The sequence below is a fragment of the Anser cygnoides genome, chromosome 2 (assembly GCF_040182565.1).
Source record: "Anser cygnoides isolate HZ-2024a breed goose chromosome 2, Taihu_goose_T2T_genome, whole genome shotgun sequence".
In the NCBI taxonomy this organism is placed as follows: domain Eukaryota; kingdom Metazoa; phylum Chordata; class Aves; order Anseriformes; family Anatidae; genus Anser; species Anser cygnoides.
In genome coordinates, this window is record NC_089874.1 from 68966717 (window position 1) to 68985567 (window position 18851).

An 18851-nucleotide genomic window follows, 5' to 3' on the forward strand; every position below is an offset into this window, starting at 1 on the left:
CAGAGCATTCGTGCAGATGGTCCCTGTGTCCTCAGTAGTGGAAGTCATGGCTGAAGTGGAGGAGGTGGGGAAGGCAGGCACTGAGAGAGGTGGGAACTAAGAAGGTAGCTGGGAAGGAAGTAAGGGTGTTGGAGGAAAGAGGACAGGTAGGCAACAGTTTTCCTCCCCATTAATTCCAATTTTTGTATTCACTGTAGGCTCATGACTGCTGTTCAGAACACTAAGGCTAGGGGACTGCAGTGAGGGTTGTGGCCAGAACCAAAAATTTCAAATGGGTTCAGGTATTAGCGGTGTGTGAAAGGAGGAAGATGGCAGGAGTTAAAATATTTTTGAATAACAATATATTTAGTAAAGAGATATTTTTGTAGTTGTTCAGTATGTAGCCTGTGTACATTGATGCAAATAGGAAAATAGCTATTGGACTGCTAGCAGTACGCATAAGTGCATCCATAATAACTAACTAGTGCAGATGGTAGTCTGCACTTCCTGAGAAACTTTAGGAAAGATGATGCTTTACCCCTGAAATGTAATCAGATGATACTGAAATTACCCACTGAATGATAAAGCCGTGAACTTTAAGACTTTCAAAAAAATAATATGAGAAATGGCTTTAATTTGGGGATATTTGTTCTGAAAGCAACTTTACCTATCAGGAGTTTTGCACTGATCCTTTAGTTTTGGGGCTGATACTAATTTCTCATTTTATCTTTCCTTTACGTCCACCTTTAGTTTAAAAAAAGGCAGTTATCAAAGTAGGTTATATTGGCTATGTAAGTACTGAATGTTTGTGGCATCTCTGTCAGGACATGCCTCACAGTTGAATCTCAAAGTCTGTTTACTGTTCCTGCAAGTTATTACAGAGTGTAGAGTCTTTCCAAGTGATTTGAAGAGAGTCTCGATTGTAAATCTCACTCCGCTATGTGAATTTTGAAATAGCTGTTTTGAGAATTCACGTGGAAACTATCACCAGTATAACTGCTTGCTGTTTTTTTTTTTTTTTCCATTGTTTTCAATCCATACTGGAGAGCCAGGAAGTTGTTGCTAGCTGAGTGTGTAGTTGGATCTGCTAACCACGACAAGCCTCCAGACAAAACTGTTTTTGTGTGTTTCCTCCATCACTGCCAATAAAATCCATGCAGTTGGAGGAAACAGGGGCATAAAAACAGTGCTCTGAAATGCAATGCAGCTGTAAATACTGCTCTGGAGAGACGAAAAGAAAGTCGATGCATTTCTTCTGGGTAATTAGTATAATGATATATACAGGCTTTTAGTGGTGTAATAGCTCCAGTCATCTTTAGTGTACACACCCAGTAGTGCATACAGATGCATTTTAATATTTAACATCATAAATAACTAATTTGCAACCGCCAGGGCTTTCCCTTAGTAGTCCAGACGACTTAAGGCCCAATTCTGTGTTGTGCAGGCTACATTCCTGCATTTGCATTTGATATGGGAGTCAGCTCCTTAATAAGGCCTACAGAAATTTCGGTAACGAGATGTGTGAAAACTCTCCCCCAGAAGCTTAAGTATGCTTAGTATTTAACTGATGTGATATTTCAACCTTTGTGTTCATTCCCTTAATGATTTTAGTTAAGGTGTTTGAAGCAAATCAGTTCTGTTCAATGACAGAAATAAACACCTTGCTCAAGCAGTATTTGAGAGAGGAAGAACACTTGGTTTCGGAGTTACTCAAGACAGAACTTGCAATAGCAAAATGAAAAAGCAGCCACTGAAACAGATGTTTTACTCTGTGGGTTGAAGAGCAAGCTTTTTCCCTGAGATGGAAGGCATTAGGGGACAGAGTGCGCTGTAGACTAAATTATACCAGTAATTCAGTCACTAGACATAACAGTGATTTTCTAGCTTTTTGTTGCTGTTTTAGGACCTTTGCACAGAACTGTAGAAACATCGAACTCTTAAATCTAAATGGGTGCACAAAAATCACTGACAGGTAAGTCAAAGAGTTTTTTTTGGTTGTTAGTGGAATTTGGAAGAAGTAGCTGAAGGTATTTTTAGTGTGTCTGCTGTTTTGCAGTACGTGTTACAGTCTTAGCAGATTCTGTTCCAAGCTGAAACATCTGGATCTGACATCTTGTGTAGCCATCACAAACAGCTCTTTGAAAGGTTTAAGGTAAGAAGATTTAGTGTTTTGTATTAAAGAAAAGAATTTAAAGAGCTGTTCAATATATAATAAAGTTTTTTTAAAAAACAACACAGTGCTGAACCTTAATATTGTGCATCAGCACTGACTGTATCTTGTATCTAGCACTGCTTGGGTGTGGACAATGATGTTTGTGTTGTCTTTTCTCATGACTTTTCTGTAGAGGCCTGGCATAGTCCACTGGCTATCACTAACTTCTAACAGTGTGTTTAATTTGGGTTTCCCACTGTTATGACTATTTGAAGGCTGGATTTAACTTTATGTATTTTTTTAATTCTCCCAGTGAGGGTTGCAGAAATCTGGAACATTTGAATCTTTCCTGGTGTGATCAGATTACAAAGGATGGTATTGAAGCACTGGTGAAAGGGTGTAGTGGACTAAAAGCACTATTTCTTAGAGGTTGCACACAGGTACATAACTGCTTGGGTGATCCTTTAGAAATACATTTTTTCTTTTGGCTTTTTGAAATCTTCATGAATTAAAAAATATTGGTTTTGTTATAATATTTTGTTCAATATTACAAGATGTGTACACTCATTTGTCTAGTGTGGTTTGCTTTTAATTTCTTGTTTCTTTTCCTATGTTCAATTTAATTGCTAATACAGTTAGAAGATGAAGCCCTGAAACACATTCAAAATCACTGTCATGAACTTGCAATCCTGAATTTGCAATCCTGCACAGTAAGTATTTGAAATTTCAAAAGATATATTCTCTAAGAATCTTAAACCATCTTCAAATGCTAATGAATTTAGTTGTTGCATACTTAAATAATTCAAATTGTACATCTCTGCAGTTTGTAAAATTTTATGTGGAATAGATATCTAAAACGAACTGAATGTAGATTTGGAGTGTTGGGTTATTTTTCCTCATTCTACCTTTTGACTGTAGCAAGCTCCAGAGTTTGAATTAACTGTGTTCATTCAACTCAGATGAATTGTGTATGTATTAAAACATACAGTTTTACAGATGTAGTTCATATTCTCCCATATATTAAGGTCAAACATTTTGCTCTGTTCATAATTTTAAGGTTTCTAATGGAGCAGAAGCCATATTGTGGGCTACATAATGGAGATTAAAATGCAATGACATCATAACAGGATGATTCAGAACCATCTAAGTAGCAGAAAGGCATGGTTTTTTAGCATTAATGGAAGAATACATTGATTTGTAATGACATGACTGGGAATCATACATGTTTGTTTAATTTTACTTAGAGAATATACAAAATTAAATTTGCTGTGGTTTATGTTTGCTTTTTTTTTTGTTGTTGTTCCTGATGTGACTTTTTAGGAGTGGGAGAGATCTTTTAGGCTTGAAATGTATTTAAGTCACTCTTAGTAAGTCCTTAGTAAAGTCTGAAATAAATTAAAGTTTCAGTTTTTCAGTCATACAACTTCAAATGTTATTTTTTTTTCCTTTTGGAAAAATTTCTTCAGTTTTATTGGTAATTTATTGTGTCATAAAATCTGCTTGGGCTCAAACACTGAAATCTGTTTCCTCAATTAATGTGGCATGGGACCATTTTTTCTTACGATTTGATGAAATTTTTGATTAAATTAATAGACTAAAAAAAAAGTTTTATTTTGAAGTATTAGGGATTATTACAAGTTACCTTAAATTTTGAAGAAATTAGGAACAATGTGAATACAAATCTTAAGCTTCCATGAGGCACGTCTAAGGAAAGAGAATTCTCAGATTTTTCAATCTGAAATTTGTTTCAAACCTTCAACTTTCTCAGAAAAAAACAAAAGAAAAGGAAAATCAAGCTAGCTACTTTAGCACTGCAGTTGTATACGTAATGATAATGGAAATGAATAGAATTTCCTTCTTTTTGGTCAGAACCACACTTACAAAAATAAAGGTAGGCCGTAATTTCCTTTCCTTTCACTCTTCATTTTGTCCTCCTCCTCATAGCTTCTTTTTCTGTTGTGTTTTACCAGGATCTAATGATATATAGCAGGTTGCAGCCTTTTATGAGTATTTTTGCAGAAGGCTCTCAAGGTCTGATAATACTCAGTTATGATCTCTGCCACCTAAAAGGGGCATTGGCATAAAAGTGTACTGGAGTTTTCCATTGGGCCGGTATATTAGTTGTCATGTAGGATTAACTTCCTAAAAAAAAAGTTAGTGTTTTTTCCCTTTGAATTGTTTGAGTTGATAGTTTGTATGTACTACCTAGTTGTGTGTGCTTTGAAGCTCTGTTTCACTAGAGAACTTGCTGGCCTTAGAAGCATACTTCCAGAAGCATTTAGGCTCTTTGTGATCAAAGGGCTAGCATTGCTTTTTACACAGCAGGTCTCCATGTGCTTCATATGATCCACACTTTAATTCTAGCGGCTCTGTTTTTTGGTCTTTTTCAAATGACAGGCCAGCTCTAGTTGCTGTGAAATTAACTTATCATAGAATCAAAGGTTTGGGTTGGAAGGGACCTTAAAGAGCATCAAATTCCAACCCCCCTGCCACAGGCAGGGATACCTCCCACCAGAGCAGGTTGCCCAAACCCCCATCCAACCTGGCCTTAAACACTTCCAGGGATGGGGCATCCACAGCTTCTCTGGGCAACCTTTTCCAGTGCCTCACCACTCTCTGAATAAAGAATTTCTTCCTAATACCTAATCCAAATCTACTCTTTTTAAGTTTAAAGCCATTGCTCCTTGTCCTATCACTACACTCCCTGTCAAAGAGTCCCTCCCCAGCTGTCCTGCAGGTCCCCTTTAGGTGCTGGAAGGCCACTGGAAGACTTCCTGGAGCCTTCTCTTCTCCAGGCTGAACAACCCCAACTCCTTCAGCCTTTCTTCATAGGAGAGGTGCCCCAGCCCTCTGAGCATCCTCATGGCCCTCCTCTGGACTCATTCTAATACATCTATGTCCTTCTTGTGCTGGGGGTCCCAGAGCTGAATGCAGTGCTCCAGGTGGGGTCTCATGAGAGCAGAGCAGAGGGGAACAATCACTTCCCTCGCCCTGAAGACCATGCTACTTTTGATGCAGGTCAGGACATGGTTGGCTTACTGGGCTGCAAGCACTCATTGCCAGCTCGTGTTCAGCTTCTCATCAGTGAACACCCCCAGGTCCTTCTCCTCAGGCCACTCTCAATACATTCTCTTCCCAGCTTCTGTTTGTGCTTGGGATTGCCCTGATCCAGAAGCAGGACCTTGCACTTGGCCTTGTTGAACCTCATGAGGTTCGCACAGGCCCACCTCTCAGGCCTGCCCAGGTCCCTCTGGATGTCATCCCTTCCCTCCAAGTGTGTCAACCACACCACACAGCTTGGTGTCATCAGCAAATTTGCTGAGGGTGCACTCGATCCTACAGTCCATGTCATCAACAAAGATACTAAACAGCTCCAGTCCCCTTACTAACTGCTGAGGAACACCACTTGTTATTGATCTCCACTTGAGCCATTTGACATTGAGCCATTGACTGCAACTCTTCCTGTGGAACCATCCTGCCAATTCCTTACCCACCAAGTGGTCCACTGATCATCACAGAATCACAGAACGGCTCGGGTTGGAAGGGACCTTAGAGATCATCTAGTCCCAAGCCCCCTGCCATGTGCAAGGTTGCCACCCACTAGATCAGGTTGTCCAGGGCCTTGTCCAGCTTGGTCTTGAACATCTCCAGGGACGGGGCATCCACGAGCTCTCTGTTCCAAATCCTGGTAATACTTCTGGAAACTGCACATCTGAAAGGAACCATCTTTAGAGTGTAGAAGCTTGTAGACATTTTTGGCCACTTTTCTTTCCTGAGAGGGATATAGGCATTGAAACCACAAGTAATTTCAGAATAAGAACATTTCTATATATTACTTGAGGGTTTTGCCCATCTGCAGCAGCATAGAGTTTTATGTAGTCCCTACCTATAAAATAGTTCATTTTCCCAATAATAATGTCAAGAGTCCCTCTCAGAGGAAACAAAAAAAAATCCAGAAAATAGCATATTTTGAGTCAAAGCCAGAAAACACTTGATAGGCATTGGACTTTTAATAACAATAAATATTATTAATAAAAGCTTAGCTTCTATAGTTAAAGCAAGTCCTTATGGATCCACAAAAAGAAGACAGGACTTCTAGATTTCTGTCTGGAATAATTTTTATGTGATAGAACAATTTGCAAATTCAAACTGCTGCTATTAAAAAATGATGTTTTGAGGGGATCATAAGGTGATGTCCCTTTGTGCTGAAATATGATTTCTCATCCTGTTTTCTTCTATGAAATGTAATGTTTGTGGTAATGGTTAGCCTCAGAAATATGCTATAGTGGTGTTAGCATACCCAGATGGGTGACTTATAAAAGGAATGTGTACTTTAATTTGGAAGATGCTAGCAGGGTTTGCTACCATTGCAAGAGTAATACTAGTTCAGGAAATAAAATAGGCTTATCTCACTGTGAAGGATCAGTCCATTCAGCAGAAAAAAGAAATTTCTTGGAGTAGGAGTGGGAGGAGGGGAGAACACCTTCCAGAATAAAGTACATATAAATATTTGCACACACATCCAGTAATCTAGTTCCTGTTGCTGTTTTGTGTGTAGCTGCACTGGGGCTATTTCTTACAGCATCTGTTTCAGAGAGAATTTTTTTTATTCATCTCCCAAATTGAGAGTTACTTTTTTTTAAGAATATTTAGTACAGAACACTTTTGACAAGTGAAAAACCTTGTTCTTTGAATCAAACCGTAAGTGAAGGATTTTTACCCTTGGGTCTTGTAGCTCCAATGTAAAATAGGTAGTTACCTGTCCTGCATTGAGATTTTTTAAGCTCTCTTTTGCACTGTTCATAAACTTACCTGCAGAGTCATTGGAAAGAAAGACCTGAACTCTACAAGTGTGTAAGAAATAAGACACTTGACATGATGATAACTACAATTTGGAGAAAAAAAATAAGGTGTTATGTGAAAATTATAAAGTGAATACAAAGCAAGCAAGACTTCCTCTGTTCTTCAGACTGCCTTTGAGCAGTTCTCCAGGTCTGAGGAAAAATGCATAAGTAGGAAACACCTGTGTTGATTATCTTCAGTGTTATCAGTGAACATGGTATCATGATGTTATTTTGTGGTTGAAAAGCCACAGGTTGCCAAGGTTATATACAATGTGACACAAAGTTCAGTAATATGACTTGATTTTTGTTCTTGACAGATGACTTGATAACTTCAGCCTTTTTCTGTGTTGCAGCAAATTTCAGATGAGGGTATTGTAAAAATCTGTAGAGGATGCCATAGACTTCAGTCACTGTGTGTTTCTGGCTGTAGCAACCTTACAGATGCTTCTCTCACAGCACTTGGTCTAAACTGCCCAAGGCTGAAGTGAGTATGTCATGAGCACATCATATACATGTCATGTTGTTTCTGGCCTGATCTAAGAAATTCACTTCTGAAGATAATGGCTGATATCTGCAGGTTTGATTTAGTTTTGTGTTGTTCACGTTACCTTTACAATCAAAACATTAAGTTAGAGACACCAGCTGAATCTAAACTAGAGGGCTGGTTCTCAGTGTAGCTATCATATGAATGTAGTCCACGGTATATAAGAAAAAAAAATATATGACAAATAAACCATCTTGAACCTGGCAGTTCAGTTCTGTGCTTCTAGCTGAATGTTGTGTACTCATTATGAGCCAGATGAAAGAAGATCTAAAGCCTATTTTTTTGAAGGTAAAAGTGTCTGTAGTTGTCTTGTGATATTTTTAATCTAATGTGGTTTTATGTGGTCATTTGTCTTGAAAAAAATAACTAAGTTATACTTAAGTATTGTATTTACAGATTTTGTTATAAATGCATTTTTAATATGATCTGTAGTAATATGTATCCTGGTATTCTTAAACAATGACATGGAGTGCACTAATGCCACTGTAAGCACTGAGGACTTGTGTTTCTGGGATAAATTTTGTGTACCGGGCTCAAAAGCTGGTTGGAATTTTTGTCATCTGAGGCTGGTTCTTCTCCAACCTTTTCTTAGTATCTGTTAGGGCAAGTGCTAATATACTTTTAGAGCAGCAAATTACAATGTGGAGTTAAGGTATTGGTTTTGTCTCCATCTTGCACGTTCCTGGGGCTGGATCTGTCAGTGGGATAGCACTGAAGTTAGTTTTAATTGGAGCCTCTCCTACAGCAGGGAATCTGCTTGTGGGATGTTTGCTTTTGGTTTCCCTCCCCCTCTGCAGCACAAAAGGGCTGGGAGAAGGAAAACAGCCATGGCTTTATTATGTCATTACCATAGGTGAATTATCTGTCAATTAAAAATAATATAAACTTTCACATTGATACAGTTTGTATTTTCATGTATATTATGATGGTATTCTCTGAAGTGGGGAAAGTTTCAGCTTTAATAATGAAAGGTTCGGTTGTCCAGCAGCTCTAGTTGTAGAGACTAATACGAATTGTAAGGTCTAATTGTAATATAAACAAAGTCAAAACAAAAGATCTTTGGATGACACTGAATTGCTATTTCTGACAGGAACATGCAGGAATCGCCACTTTTTGTACATGAATCACAGATGAATGGAGCAAAACAAAGTTTATAAGAATTAGGGGAAACTACATTCAGATGCCATTGTGCAGTATGCTGAAGATCAGAGTATCTGTCTGAATTAAAAAGAGCTTTTGTCACTTTAGGAAACTTTTCCTTAAGACAACTACAAAGTGATGGTCTCCTTCGCATAACTATTCATACTCACAAGAGCTTATGTATTCCTGTGTTGGGGGCTTAGGAAACTTTTGACACACTTAATTGTATTCCTTAGGAAGTCGTGCTGTTATTACTGGTCTTCTTATGTGATTGCTCCAATTCTCTCAATTCACAGCTCACATGGGAAATTAAAGGAAGTCTAAAGTGTTATTAATTGCACAGATCTTTCTATGGGGAATTACAAGCTTAGCAAGAATCACTTTTCTTTAGAAGAATATTTAATATCTTCTAAACAGGAAATAGTCACTCGTGCAGGCAAGCCTGCCTTTGTTATGAAAACTGTTAGTCCCTGTCTGTGCCACGAGGGGGAAGGTTTCTGCTGTTTTCCTCCTGTAAAGTATAAGGAAATAAAATTGACCCTTTGCAGTGATGACTGCCAAGGAGCCTGTGGTGGAAAGATGGGTGATACATCTAGTTACATCTAGACCTTTGGGATCATGTGTTGAAAATACTTGATTAAAAAAAAAAAAACCTTGGAAGTCAAACAGAAATGTAATTCCAGACTTGTTCATGCCTTCTGAATATTTCAATGTTGAGTATGAAAGAAAATTTGCAAGAACCTAATTCTCATGCATCTGTTGGACATGCTGGCTGTGTTAGGAAACTTTTGAACACTTTCAGTGTTGTGCCACTCTCACTTGACTTTGGGGTTTTGGATGTCCCGCTATGCTTTTTTTCTGGGATAGTGCTGTGCTCTGCAGCTGTTACCACTCTTCTTCTGGAAAACAAATACTAAGCTTGACCAACTCCCTTCAGCTGTTTTTTTCCCCCATGTCAAGATATAGCAGTCTCCTGATAGCTTTTGTAAAATCTACTCATTTAAGTGCTTGATACCTTCTTTTTTTTTTTCTAATTTTTTTTAACACCTTTTAGTGTTAAAATACTGGTAGGTTTTTTGGTGAGGCTTATTGAGAAAAGCACCTGTGAACACTGTTGCTTCCAGAATATCTTTGTCTAGATATGGCTGCGAAAATTAGGATCATGTTGCTGTTAGCCCCACCAATGTTGTTGCTCACCTGCTGCTAATTCATAAAGAATAAGGAGGCGCTGTGCATGGGGATGCTCCAGGTGTGCCCGAAAGACATATGTAGATGATGAGTGCTGCTGTCAGGTCTGTCTCAGAGAACACTGATTTATAGGAATAGGGAATCCACTCTGGGGTATAATTTGCTTGTTCAGCTCCTACGCTAGATACTTTGACACAAATCAGTGGATAAGAAATAGAGGCCAGCAGTATCTGGGGAAAAAAAACAACCCTGGAGCCCTCTAGAATTAAGTGCGGTCACTAAGATGAAGCAAAAATTAGAAGTTCACTCATTTCTGTGCAGACCAGCACCATTCCACGTATTTTTCATACTGGGACCTGACTGATGCAGTGTGCCGGTACATAGCTCGTTCTCCCCATTCTTCTCTTCTGACTGACTGCTCACCCAGTTTCAGGAAGGGCTTTTTTCAGAGCTGCTAGTCTTCTGGTCTCGTACCCCCTGCTTCATTGTTCTTCAGAATTTTTCGACTGGTTGTGCTGTAAGTAGCATCCCCACCGATTTGCCCACTGTAGACGTCATTATTTTCCCCCTTTAAAGTCAGAAGTGTAGGGAATCTAATGGTTGTCAGAGTAGATGGGGTTAAAAGCAAGTGAATGATGAAAGGAGTAAGAAGGGTAACATATGTGACCTGAATTATGCTAATTATGCTTGTTGTTGTTGTTGCTTATGGGTTGTTTGGTTTTGTTTTTCCTTCTTCCTATCTGATACCCAAGGTAATTTTCAGATTAGCTGAGTGTTTTGTGATGGGTTGCTAACTTGCTTTAGGGAAGGGGACAAAGCCCCCCAAATAAAAGTGCATTTACAAGTGTGTACACGAGTGTGGAAAGAACAATCCAGAGGTGTTATAAACATCCATTAGGAAAGTGGTAGCTATCCTGTACCTCTCTCTTGGCTTTTTGTGAGTTTTCTTCTGAACCTCATGGAATAGTGCTCTGGAAATGTTTATCAAGGGTGTATAGCCTGTGGGGCTGCTTGCCACTAAGCTCAGCTGTGCTCCTGCTTTTGGCTTAGAAGAGATTGATTCAGCGAAGTCAGAGGCCCACATCCCACAGTCTGATGCAGTTGTATTTTTCTCATGGACGCAGCATGGCTTTTCCCTTTGCACTTTATTCATAGCAAGAATGCTTTCTTATGACCTCTTAAACTAGTGGATAGATCCAGATGCCTCTGAGTGCCACCACAGCAAGAGTTTCTTTGTCCATCTTTCTCTGCTTCCTTCCCTACAACCCCCCGGTAGAAAATAAATGTTTGCTGTGGTAAATGAAAAAGTTGTACATAATTGTGCTTCTGATACCATAGTGCTGTGCTTTCTCCTTGTTCATCTTGATACTTACTCCACTTGCAAAGTAAAAAAATGTTCATTAAAAAAAGAAGAAACTAAAAACACATCAATGGGGTGGAGGCCTGGAGTGCTGTTTGGGGCAGTTGACCTTTGCTTTGTCAGCACTGCTTCCCATTGCCTCTTGAAATAGTGTTGGATTTATCTTTCCAAAATATTCAGTGTTATTTTCTTTAAGGTCGTGCTGTTGTAGTTTATTGGTTTTGCTTTGGCCTTTGAGAGTTTAAGCTCCTTGCTTTCTGGTGACTTGTTTCACAGTCCTTTGTGCACAGGCTCTGAGAGCAAATTTCTAGTAAGCAGTTTCTCAGTTCTATGGCTTCCCAACTTCCTGTGTTTAAATGACACGTTTTAGATGCAGCCTTTGTCAGTGTTTTTCTTGACTGAGGGTGTATTCTCGCATATAGTTGCTAAGATAACACTTGAGAAAACATAAGCATTTTGCTGTCTTACTGAAACAAGAGGTGAAAATGCCTACAATTATGCATACTTCTTTTCACTAAATATTGAGAAAATTTGAGTATTAAACTTCATCTGCGCTGTAATTATTAGATTCTTATAAACTGGATCCAAAGTCTGCCTAGTGCTTCTTAATTGCAAATCACCGTGAAAAATAGGCATGTGTGTTTGCTATTAAGATGTAAGATAGAGACGAGTACTTATTTTTAAGTTTTATAAGACAGATTTGTGTCTCGAATACATTTGCTTTCCTCTATATTAATGTTTTCTTTAATATTGAAAACTTTTTCAGGATTTTGGAAGCTGCAAGATGTTCACATCTTACAGACGCTGGTTTTACCCTTTTAGCACGGGTAAGAGCCATTTCAGAAAGTGAGAGCCTACTTTGTTTTCATTGCTGCTGAGCAGCTGTGAATTGATGTAGTCCTGCTGGGAAGGAATATGAGAAGAAGAAAAATAAAGGAGAAAGAATCCAGTAGAGGAGGGGACAAAAATTTGTTTCTTTATTGTACTTAGAGCTGCAACTTGATCTGTTTTGCTATACTTCTCTACTTGTTTTCACTTTTTTCCTCTTTTTTTTTGGTATGTTTAAATTGGATTTGTTATGCTTAGCATAACAATTCTAAAATTACATTACTCATTCTAGCCAAATTTCCCATATAAAGATGACACATACCTTGTCATGTTTACACCCGAAATCATCGTAGAATAGGTTATTCTGACCATACTTTCAAGCTACAAAAAAAAATTTCAGCCATGTATTGTAAACTATAAGGACTTGTGCCAGGATTCATGCTGTACATATGTAAACATACCGATTATATCAAGTGCTTAAAGTTATATTTGTATGCTCGCTGGTTTGAGAAATCTGGACACAAAAATAATAATACTCTGTAGACAGGATTAATTTATACTAATGATATTTAGTGTGAATGAGAGTCTTTCTAGCCACAGTGGTAAAACAAAGTGGTTTTCTAATCATTCACCAGTACATCTTTGGTCTTCCAGTAGTCACCTTGAAGCCTGCTTCTGGGAGCTGCTATTAAACCATTTCTTCCTGTGCCTGCTAACAATAAGGGCTGGGGGTAGGTCTGAGCAGTGGCACAGAGTGGTCTGCTACAAGGTCACAAGGTTACATCATTTTCTTGAAATTAGTCATGATCAGCTATTGAAAGCACTTCTAAAAGTTTGCTAGAGATCTCTAAGAATATTGGAATATTGGGAAAATTGCATGTATTATTACTAGGAACAAAAAAAAAGTGAAGTGCAGCTTTCTCCCAGCCTTAAAGTAGACCTTATTTTAATATTTTTGTCATTCAGTAGCAAAACAAATTGTTTTAAGGCTTCATTCTAAAAGCATGGTGATAAATAGAGGTTTTACAGGCTTAAGTGTCTTTCAGGTTAGTTTGATGCAGGGTGATGTACACAGAAGTTGGATTCATCTGTATGCAGATTAGTTAACTTCAATAGAGATGCAATAAATACTATAGGTTTGAATTGAAGTTGACCTCAACGGGGGGGAGGAAAGCAAAGATGGTTGAATTCTGTTCACACACTGTTGCAAACCTCACAGGGCAAGTAGGAGAAACATCCCTTAGTAAGAGAAAAGACCGAAAGCATAGCAGTTCGGGAGGTGGTGGGAGGTGTATTGCTTATGTTTTTTGTAATTTTTTATTATTATTAATAATTGCCCTTTGGTCGTCAAATACTTGAAGGGATTTAGCTCTCAATTTCTTCTTGAAGGTTGTGCTTTCCCATGTCACTAGCCCTGTGCATGATCTCACAACTATATGTTGTTTTATTTCATCTTTTATTTATCCTTTTTTTATTTTTCTTTTAATTTTAGAATTGCCATGAGCTGGAGAAGATGGACTTGGAAGAATGTGTTTTGGTGAGATTTAATAGGAAAAGGAATATCAAACGTGTAAGGATGTAGTGCCAATAAGAACATCAGCACTTTGAGATAAATATGCTTTGGCGGTTGTGGTGGTGGTTGTTGTTGTTGTTGCCTTTTTTTTTTTTCTTATGAGTGCTGTGGTATTGAGAGTAAAAATATAACTATAGGGAAATTCTATACAAGGAAAAAGAATCATTAAGGTTGGAAAAGACCTTCAAGATCATCTGGTCCAACCATCACCATGCACCAATGTCACCCACTAAACCATGTCCCTAAGCACAAGGTTCAACCTTTCCTTGAACACCTCCAGGGATGGTGACGCCATCACTTCCCTGGGCAACCAGTTCCAATGCCTGACTACTCTTCCTGAGAACCAATGTCTCCTAATTGCCAACCTAAGCCTTCCCTGGCGCAACTTGAGGCCATGAGGTGATTGAATCATCAACAGGTGATTGTGCATTTTTCAGAAAAGCGCATGACAGAGATAAAACAGCTTTTATCTGTTACAGAAAGGGATATCTTACTTAAGGGTTGCCCTTGCCACTGTCAGTAACTTACGTTTTTGTTTTCCCTAGATAACTGACAGCACATTGATACAACTTTCTATACACTGTCCTAAACTACAGGCATTGGTAAGTTTAACTTCTGTATGTGAACTTTAACACATAACCCCAAACTGTATGTATACACAACTGCGATGACATAGCTGTGTGTCTGTGACATAAAAAACAGGCTATCCACCATGTATATACAAGTTTCCTGAAGTGGAACGATACTATCCAAAAAAGAGGCAGATTTCACAAGTGTTCTAAAAGCAGATTACTACTGAAATAATTAAATAATTTATGTGATAAAAATCATTACCTTTGGTTAAATAAATTATGTGATAAATTAAAAACATGATTATTTGTTATAAATAAATTAAAATTATTATATATAATATTATTATTTATATATTGTATAATACATATTATACATATTATATATGTACATACATATTATATACATACACATATACATATATAATATGTATATACATATAATACATATTATTTATGTATTGTATAATACATAAATTATGTGATAAAAATCATTACCTCTGGTTACTGCAGTGAGTAGTAACCAGAAGGCTTATATTTTATGGTTAACATCCTTCATATGTGATTCCTTAATTCAAATAAAATGTTTTATAGACAATTTACTGTACTCAGATCCTTTATAAATATTCTTGTGCGTTTACTAATGTTTTTTTTTAGGGAGTATGAGACTTCAAGTTACAGACCAAAGCAAGTCAAATACTGAATAAACAAAAAATAAAAAAAATAAAATCACCAAGTAAAGATAAATCCAAATCCTGTTCTGTAATCAGTTTTGCATGCAAGCAGTTCTTCCGAGGACTAAGTTTACCTAGTAAATTGTGGAACTTTTTTTGACATTTCAGAAGTAAATGGAGAGGATTGAGATGCCTTCGGTGGGGTACTCTGCTTACCATATTTCAAAGAACTGTTTTTTAGGGAGTGGTTGGTTAGATCTTTCAGAACATTAAAATTTCAGGTGGCTTGAAGTTGTCTGTTCTTGAGTTAAAGGTACAACAAAATTGCTAGACCATCCATAGAGTAGGAGCTCCTGCATTTAGAGCCAGTTGTCCCGTAAGTGTAGATTTGTGATATGCTACTGTGAATGTACTTGTGAGAACAGGTATCTTTATAATCTGTTCTTAGATGTGATTAGAGGAACGTTTGCTGCTTCGTTAATTGAATTGTCTTATGACTGGCTTTTCCAGCTCAGTGTTACTAAGGTAGCAACATGAGGAGAGATGACTTTTACAAGGGAGCCTTATTCATTATTTCATAGAATCAGAATATCCCGAGTTGGAAGGGACCCATAAGGATCATCAAGTCCAACAATTTGTTGTTGTTGCTTTTTCATTTTTGCTTGCTAATTATCCCACCTCATTTTTGTACCATAATTCTTAATGTTAATCCAAACAAGGGTTGTCAAAAGATGTGGAGTCATTCATATGGGACGCTGTCTGTTCTTCTGCAATAGGTATTTCTTTTTGTATTGTAGTCCCAATTGTCATCAGTACATGCAAGAGATCTTCTGTACCACTTCTGTCAGTGCTTCACCAGAGAGGTCATAAAAACTAATTATTTTCATTTATTAACCTGCTCCTGTTTGCTGGCACCAGTGAATACCTTTGTCTGTGTGTTAGCCCACAGACAGTGAAGTGTGGCAGTGGTAAAATAACATAGTTTTCTAGGGGACCCGTAAAAATTAAATTTTTTGTTGAGGGGTATATCCTGTGTATAGTAGTAATACATCTGTGAATGAACAGTGATGGGTGAGAATTACAGGGACAGAAAAAAACAGGGTCACAGATGTCAACCTACATGAATTAATCTTGATACTTTAGATTTGAAATTGTGTACTGTTGATCGTTCTGTAAACTGTTACGTGGCTGCTGTGGTTTAACATATGTTTAGGTATATTTGCAGTTTAAACAAGTATTTTGAAGTTGAATAGATCAATTTTGAATGTGTTTCTTGGTGTTCAGAGACTCTGTAGACAGTGGAAATAAGCAAAAGGTTGAATAAATCACCTTTGAACTTGTTTCTTGGTGTTCAGAGACTTGGTAGACAGTGGAAATAAGCAAAAGCACCGTTAAACCAATTATAACCAACTATTACACCTTCATTGGTGTCAAAGTACACAAATGTTTTACTACTTACTGGACTTAAGTAATTTCCAGTGCATGTGTTTAACATTTGTGCATTCAGAGTTTTAGAGATACTGTGAAACACTCTTGATATTCCTGGAGATGAGGACAGTTGAATTCTTCAGTTAATCATACTGTTTCTTACTGTCATGGTATATCATGCCATTATTTGATATACACACAGCCTTTAATATGTATTAATAAAAATTAATTTGATCCTATCTCTTTATTCTAAAGATTTCAAGCAAAAATCTTCCTACATTCAAAGTTATTAACAGTTTTAAACAAGTTTATGAGGTCAGAAAAATTACATGTTTTGCATATTTGTTTTACAAAGTTTTGTGAACTCAGCTGCACATCCTGTATTGTCCTTCCAGTACCAAATACAGTGTCTCAGGAAAACTGAATTTTATAAGCTGCTTACTTCCTGGGATGGAAAACTCTTAATTAGCCAGTAGACTGCTGCTGTAGCCGACAGCTTCACATAACCTTCTGTCCTTCCTCAAAACAGGTCTATTATAAATGTTCTTTAACCCTGAAATTGCTGATTGTTTCCAGGCTGTAAGCCAATTCAAATGGTCAAAACATCCTAAAAGAAAGTAGGTATAGGAGAGAAAACTTAAATATATAAAGAGTTAATAGACTCACAGAATGTAAACATATAAGATAAAATGCTGTTGATAGGGTCAAGCTTTTAATTTCTTTGGCCTTTTGGAGACAGTATGCACTAGTTGTGGTGTTGCTCGTCATTGCTGTCTGCTTACATACACTTGATAAGTGAGTAAAATTGAACCAGCTGGAGATGCAGGAAAGAAGATAGTTGTGGACTTGTCTCCCATTCTCTTCTGTGGTTACTCACTCATCCTTCATGCTGGTGAGCAAAGGAGAAAAAAGGAAGTTGAGAGGTGAGTTGTTCTGAAGGACAGGGCGAGTTGTTCTGTGTGACTGATAACAGGCAAGAACTGCTGATTATTCTATCTGAGGTAAAGTAAGGGTAAGCCAGAGCTGGCAGTCCTCAGACTTCCCTGTCAGGCTCAAATAAATGATAGATGCAATGTATGGAGAGAAGAAGGGAGGGATTACATATTTGATTCAGGTTATTGGCAAGAGGGACCGCTGAGTGCTGTTGTTTGCTTGTGCTGAGTTAAAAGGCACTTTTGGATTGCTGCATTTCTTCATCAGTTGCTGTCTGAAAAATACTTGTAGTAAGGAAGTGCAGCTTCAAAACCAGTCACTATTAGGCTTAGATACGAGTAATATACAAAGCAGAGGGCTGAGCGGAGAGCATAGAGCTAGCTGTGAGGACCCAGAGTGAGAAGAGTGCGTAGATCCTGTACATCTCCAGTGCAGAAGCCTTGAGAGTGTTCATTTCATTGACAATGGAGTTTTTAAGCCTCCTCTGAGGGACGCTGTTTCCTGTCATCATCATCAGGGCTTCAGTGCTTCTCCAAAAGTCGTGAATTACCTAAAGGAAGCAGGAAACTGCTTTATGTGGTGCTACTGTCTGAGGTGATGCAAGTTTTTCCATGCCTTGAAATGTAAGGGAGTAAAGAAGTATGCTGAAGAGGAGTGGAATTTTTTGGTTTGTTATGCTGGCTGTTGCAGAGGAGACCTGCACCTGCAGCTCTGCAAGGTATTTGTTACTCCTTGTATGTATAGCCTGAGGTGCTAAACCCTCATGGTTTTCCTGAAACCTTTATTTGGCAAATCAGTCTGGAATTCTTTATCTGTGTGGACCTGCACTTGCTTGGTCCCAGTGGTGTGTATGAAAACTGACCGTATCGTGGTAGCTGTGAAAGTTACTGCTGTCAGTAGATCCCCATCTATTCCTGTATGTTCTTGATCAACTTTTGAAGTTGGCTTCTGTTTCTGGCATGCTGAATAGCTGTTTAGGCCTTGCTGTGACTGAGGTGCACAACACTAAGCTCTCACATTCATCAAGAGCAGAGGGGGTTGAGGAGTTTGCCAGTGATGCATCTTTTGGTACTGTCAGCTCAACTACTCTTTTTGAAGCAAAGTTAAAAATTAAATACAGCTCGTTTTGTTAACTTCAACTGATTCTTTTGTTACTGCTTTGGAAATAAGCTTTATATTCTTTGTTTAACCACTATATTTATATTCTGTTTAACCACTAGAAAGAGGTTGAGGAGGACTGCTGGTGTTTAGAGGATTGAGTAGTTTTGGATTGAGTGATGTTAACTGTTTGCCTCTCCGTTTTAGAGCTTATCTCACTGTGAATTGATCACTGATGATGGGATTCTTCATCTGAGCAACAGTACGTGTGGTCATGAGAGGCTCCAAGTGCTGGAGCTTGATAACTGTCTTCTCATCACTGATGTAACTCTGGAACACCTGGAGAACTGCCACAACTTGGAGAGAATCGAGCTGTATGACTGTCAGCAAGTCACGCGGGCCGGAATCAAAAGAATCCGAGTACGTGTTGTGCTGACTTGCTCAGGTGGGAGCACCCAAGCCAGTGATACTTCTTGAGACTGTAGGAGTCCTGCAGATGTCTCAGGCAAAGGAGCCTTCTGCTTTCTCTATGTTAAATACC

At 38.2% G+C, this 18851-nt stretch overlaps 1 protein-coding gene across 4 annotated transcripts in view; it reads left to right on the top strand.

Annotated features, from left to right (window-relative positions):
- The window catches only part of FBXL2 (F-box and leucine rich repeat protein 2), a 59400-nt gene that overhangs the window by 37871 nt on the left and 2678 nt on the right, over positions 1–18851 (top strand). Inside the window, exons 6-14 of one of the 4 annotated variants that reach the window (XM_066992364.1) lie at positions 1883–1951; positions 2036–2131; positions 2445–2571; positions 2767–2841; positions 7329–7459; positions 11974–12034; positions 13528–13572; positions 14154–14210; positions 18518–18730. In XM_066992364.1, coding sequence (XP_066848465.1) covers positions 1883–1951; positions 2036–2131; positions 2445–2571; positions 2767–2841; positions 7329–7459; positions 11974–12034; positions 13528–13572; positions 14154–14210; positions 18518–18730 — 874 coding nt within the window. Of the gene's footprint in view, positions 1–1863; positions 1952–2016; positions 2132–2444; positions 2572–2766; positions 2842–7328; positions 7460–11973; positions 12035–13527; positions 13573–14153; positions 14211–18517; positions 18731–18851 lie in introns of all 4 variants that reach the window. The other 3 variants (XM_066992367.1, XM_066992366.1, XM_066992365.1) reach the window with 3 other exon arrangements.